Genomic DNA, 5,000 nt, shown 5'->3' with positions numbered 1-5,000 from the left:
CACACATATGCTTCCCTATGTACAAGACTATTGTTTCTATCAGGCTACCACCCACTCATTGTCTATCCATTCTATGCATTGTCTACAAATTGCCTTTTTGTGAAGGGCATATACATAACAGAGAAGGGTTAAGTTGTCAATGCTTAGTCTGAAGAACAGTCAAAACCCAGGATTTACATTCCAAACGTATCTGTTCTTAATCGGCAACTTTTAGGATCAACAAAACAGGACAACTGAAAGGACAACAATGACTTCCACAAGTTTGTCAACCACATTTCAAATTGGAGGTGTCTTTTCAGAAAACAATCTGAGAAAAAAAGAGGCTATCTAGAACCTTAAAGGGTTCTAAGACTGTCCCAATAGGTACAACCCTTTTGGCTCCATGTAGAACCCTTTTTGTTCCAGGTAGAACCCTTTTGGCTCTGGGTAGAACCCTTTTGGTTCCATGTAGAACCTTTTGGTCCATGTAGAACCTTTTGGCTCCATGTAGAACCCTTTTGGCTCCAGGTAGAACCCTTTTGGCTCCAGGTAGAACCCTTTTGGCTCCAGGTAGAACCCTTTTGGCTCCAGGTAGAACCCTTTTTTTTCTCTAAGAGTGTAGATAGATATTATGCATCCATGCAGTGTGTCAAACTAATCAGTGAATCGACATGTGTCTCAATTTCTGTGCCTTACAGGAATTAGTTCAGTGACTAAGCCACCATGATCAAATAATCAAAGACTTTCATTAGGTTCCAGAGAGCCCAAAGGAGCATGGGTAATAATTTATCTGGTTCCTTTCAAACAGCACTGTGACTGTGTCAGCCAGTTAATTCCACACTGATACACAAATTAGACATGCTCAGCAGTAATTACACATTTAGATCAGGATTTAACCCCTGGATGGGGACAGCTACAGAACGTGTCCTGTCATCAGGATTTAACCCCTGGATGGGGACAGCTACAGAACGTGTCCTGTCATCAGGATTTAACCCCTGGATGAGGACAGCTACAGAACGTGTCCTGTCATCAGGATCTAACCCCTGGATGGGGACAGCTACAGAACGTGTCCTGTCATCAGGATTTAACCCCTGGATGAGGACAGCTACAGAACGTGTCCTGTCATCAGGATTTAACCCCTGGATGGGGACAGCTACAGAACGTGTCCTGTCATCAGGATTTAACCCCTGGATGAGGACAGCTACAGAACGTGTCCTGTCATCAGGATTTAACCCCTGGATGAGGACAGCTACAGAACGTGTCCTGTCATCAGGATCTAACCTCCCTGAGATGAGTTTCATTGTGTGGTGCCAAACCATCAAAGTAAGATGCTTGGTTTCTGAACAGAGCTGAGTTACACAGAGTGATCTACCTACAACACACGCATAGGAAAATGACCTCTGAACTTCCCCTCTGTGATACACTCCACGTACAGTCTATGTCTGCCCAAACCATCCGGACATTAAGACGCCTGGTAACTCTGTGAGTTCTCTCTATACTCACTGACAACCTAGCGTACAACCAACGACACGGCTGCTAAGGTGCAGGACGGTGTGACCAGTGAGAATAAGGAGCGACTTACAATCAGTACGCCACATATCATGATCACTGAAAGTAAACTCTTCTTCAGAAATAGCCGGTCTCTGCCTCTAAAAGGAGCTCCAAACTCACTGACTCCTCGTTGCGGTCTCCTGTGAGGCTGACGTAGGTGACTCTGTACTGGTCCACCTTAGGATCCTCCAGCTGCCATGACACCTCCAGGCTGTAGGTGGTCTCCTCTTGGACCTGCAGGCCTCTCACCGCCTGACGCACCACTGGAGAGGACAGGTGACACAGAGATGTTCATGTATCGACTTATTGAATCCTTTTGACCAGGCCAGTTAGCTGATAACTAGCTTGGACAACAGACCTGATTGAGTTCACACAACATGAAATGACTCATCGTCAACACATGCAATTACAATCATGATATTCAGCACCATGCAATTTAGCGACACAATGCAGTCGATAATCACATCTTTGTTAACCAGGAGTAGTCTGTCATTTTATACCAGCGTGATCAAGTAACAAGTCCTTCTAAACCAAAGCAAAGCAAACTCTGCCGAAGAGATAACACTCTTAGGGATGGATGTTTTCCTGACCACATTACCTGACCAGGAATAACTCTGAGCCCTAGCTATGAGATATAACCCAGGTAGAAGAGACTAAATGTCCACCAGGAATAACTCTGAGCTGTAGCTATGAGATATAACCCAGGTAGAAGAGACTAAATGTCCACCAGGAATAACTCTGAGCTGTAGCTATGAGATTTAACCCAGGTAGAATAGACTAAATGTCCACCAGGAATAACTCTGAGCCCTAGCTATGAGATATAACCCAGGTAGAAGAGACTAAATGTCCACCAGGAATAACTCTGAGCCCTAGCTATGAGATATAACCCAGGTAGAAGAGACTAAATGTCCACCAGGAATAACTCTGAGCTGTAGCTATGAGATTTAACCCAGGTAGAATAGACTAAATGTCCACCAGGAATAACTCTGAGCCCTAGCTATGAGATATAACCCAGGTAGAAGAGACTAAATGTCCACCAGGAATAACTCTGAGCCCTAGCTATGAGATATAACCCAGGTAGAAGAGACTAAATGTCCACCAGGAATAACTCTGAGCCCTAGCTATGAGATATAACCCAGGTAGAAGAGACTAAATGTCCACCAGGAATAACTCTGAGCTGTAGCTATGAGATTTAACCCAGGTAGAATAGACTAAATGTCCACCAGGAATAACTCTGAGCCCTAGCTATGAGATATAACCCAGGTAGAAGAGACTAAATGTCCACCAGGAATAACTCTGAGCCCTAGCTATGAGATATAACCCAGGTAGAAGATACTAAATGTCCACCAGGAATAACTCTGAGCCCTAGCTATGAGATATAACCCAGGTAGAAGAGACTAAATGTCCACCAGGAATAACTCTGAGCCCTAGCTATGAGATATAACCCAGGTAGAAGAGACTAAATGTCCACCAGGAATAACTCTGAGCTGTGGCTATGAGATATAACCCAGGTAGAAGAGACTAAATGTCCACCAGGAATAACTCTGAGCTGTAACTATGAGATATAACCCAGGTAGAAGAGACTAAATGTCCACCAGGAATAACTCTGAGCCCTAGCTATGAGATATAACCCAGGTAGAAGAGATTAAATGTCCACCAGGAATAACTCTGAGCTGTAACTATGAGATATAACCCATGTAGAAGAGACTAAATGTCCACCAGGAATAACTCTGAGCTGTAGCTATGAGATATAACCCAGGTAGAAGAGACTAAATGTCCACCAGGAATAACTCTGAGCTGTAGCTATGAGATATAACCCATGTAGAAGAGATTAAATGTCCACCAGGAATAACTCTGAGCTGTAGCTATGAGATATAACCCATGTAGAAGAGACTAAATGTCCACCAGGAATAACTCTGAGCTGTAGCTATGAGATATAACCCAGGTAGAAGAGACTAAATGTCCACCAGGAATAACTCTGAGCCCTAGCTATGAGATATAACCCAGGTAGAAGAGATTAAATGTCCACCAGGAATAACTCTGAGCTGTAACTATGAGATATAACCCAGGTAGAAGAGACTAAATGTCCACCAGGAATAACTGAGCCCTAGATATGAGATATAACCCAGGTAGAAGAGACTAAATGTCCACCAGGAATAACTCTGAGCCCTAGCTATGAGATATAACCCAGGTAGAAGAGACTAAATGTCCACCAGGAATAACTCTGAGCCCTAGCTATGAGATATAACCCAGGTAGAAGAGACTAAATGTCCACCAGGAATAACTCTGAGCCCTAGCTATGAGATATAACCCAGGTAGAAGAGATTAAATGTCCACCAGGAATAACTCTGAGCTGTAACTATGAGCTATAACCCAGGTAGAAGAGACTAAATGTCCACCAGGAATAACTCTGAGCTGTATCTATGAGATATAACCCAGGTAGAAGTGACTAAATGTCCACCAGGAATAACTCTGAGCTGTAACTATGAGATATAACCCAGGTAGAAGAGACTAAATGTCCACCAGGAATAACTCTGAGCTGTAGCTATGAGATATAACCCAGGTAGAAGAGACTAAATGTCCACCAGGAATAACTGAGCCCTAGATATGAGATATAACCCAGGTAGAAGAGACTAAATGTCCACCAGGAATAACTCTGAGCCCTAGCTATGAGATATAACCCAGGTAGAAGAGACTAAATGTCCACCAGGAATAACTCTGAGCCCTAGCTATGAGATATAACCCAGGTATAAGAGACTAAATGTCCACCAGGAATAACTCTGAGCCCTAGCTATGAGATATAACCCGGGTAGAAGAGACTAAATGTCCACCAGGAATAACTCTGAGCCCTAGCTATGAGATATAACCCAGGTAGAAGAGACTAAATGTCCACCAGGAATAACTCTGAGCCCTAGCTATGAGATATAACCCAGGTAGAAGAGACTAAATGTCCACCAGGAATAACTCTGAGCCGTAGCTATGAGATATAACCCAGGTAGAAGAGACTAAATGTCCACCAGGAATAACTCTGAGCCCTAGCTATGAGATATAACCCAGGTAGAAGAGACTAAATGTCCACCAGGAATAACTCTGAGCCCTAGCTACGAGATATAACCCAGGTAGAAGAGACTAAATGTCCACCAGGAATAACTCTGAGCCCTAGCTATGAGATATAATCCAGGTAGAAGAGACTAAATGTCCACCAGGAATAACTCTGAGCCCTAGCTACGAGATATAACCCAGGTAGAAGAGACTAAATGTCCACCAGGAATAACTCTGAGCCCTAGCTATGAGATATAACCCAGGTAGAAGAGACTAAATGTCCACCAGGAATAACTCTGAGCTGTGGCTATGAGATATAACCCAGGTAGAAGAGACTAAATGTCCACCAGGAATAACTCTGAGCCCTAGCTATGAGATATAACCCAGGTAGAAGAGACTAAATGTCCACCAGGAATAACTCTGAGCCC

At 43.6% G+C, this 5,000-nt stretch overlaps 1 protein-coding gene across 1 annotated transcript in view; it reads right to left on the bottom strand.

Moving 5' to 3' along the window:
• The window catches only part of LOC110511431 (collagen alpha-1(XIV) chain), a 256,230-nt gene that overhangs the window by 157,180 nt on the left and 94,050 nt on the right, over positions 1–5,000 (bottom strand). The window contains 1 exon segment of the mRNA XM_090186206.1: positions 1,651–1,793. Coding sequence (XP_090042332.1) covers positions 1,651–1,793 — 143 coding nt within the window.

Source organism: Oncorhynchus mykiss, chromosome 2 (genome assembly GCF_057628025.1).
Source record: "Oncorhynchus mykiss isolate SJ-2025 chromosome 2, ASM5762802v1, whole genome shotgun sequence".
NCBI lineage: Eukaryota > Metazoa > Chordata > Actinopteri > Salmoniformes > Salmonidae > Oncorhynchus > Oncorhynchus mykiss.
The sequence above is the reverse complement of the archived record's forward strand: the minus strand, read 5'-3'. Positions and strand labels throughout refer to the sequence as shown.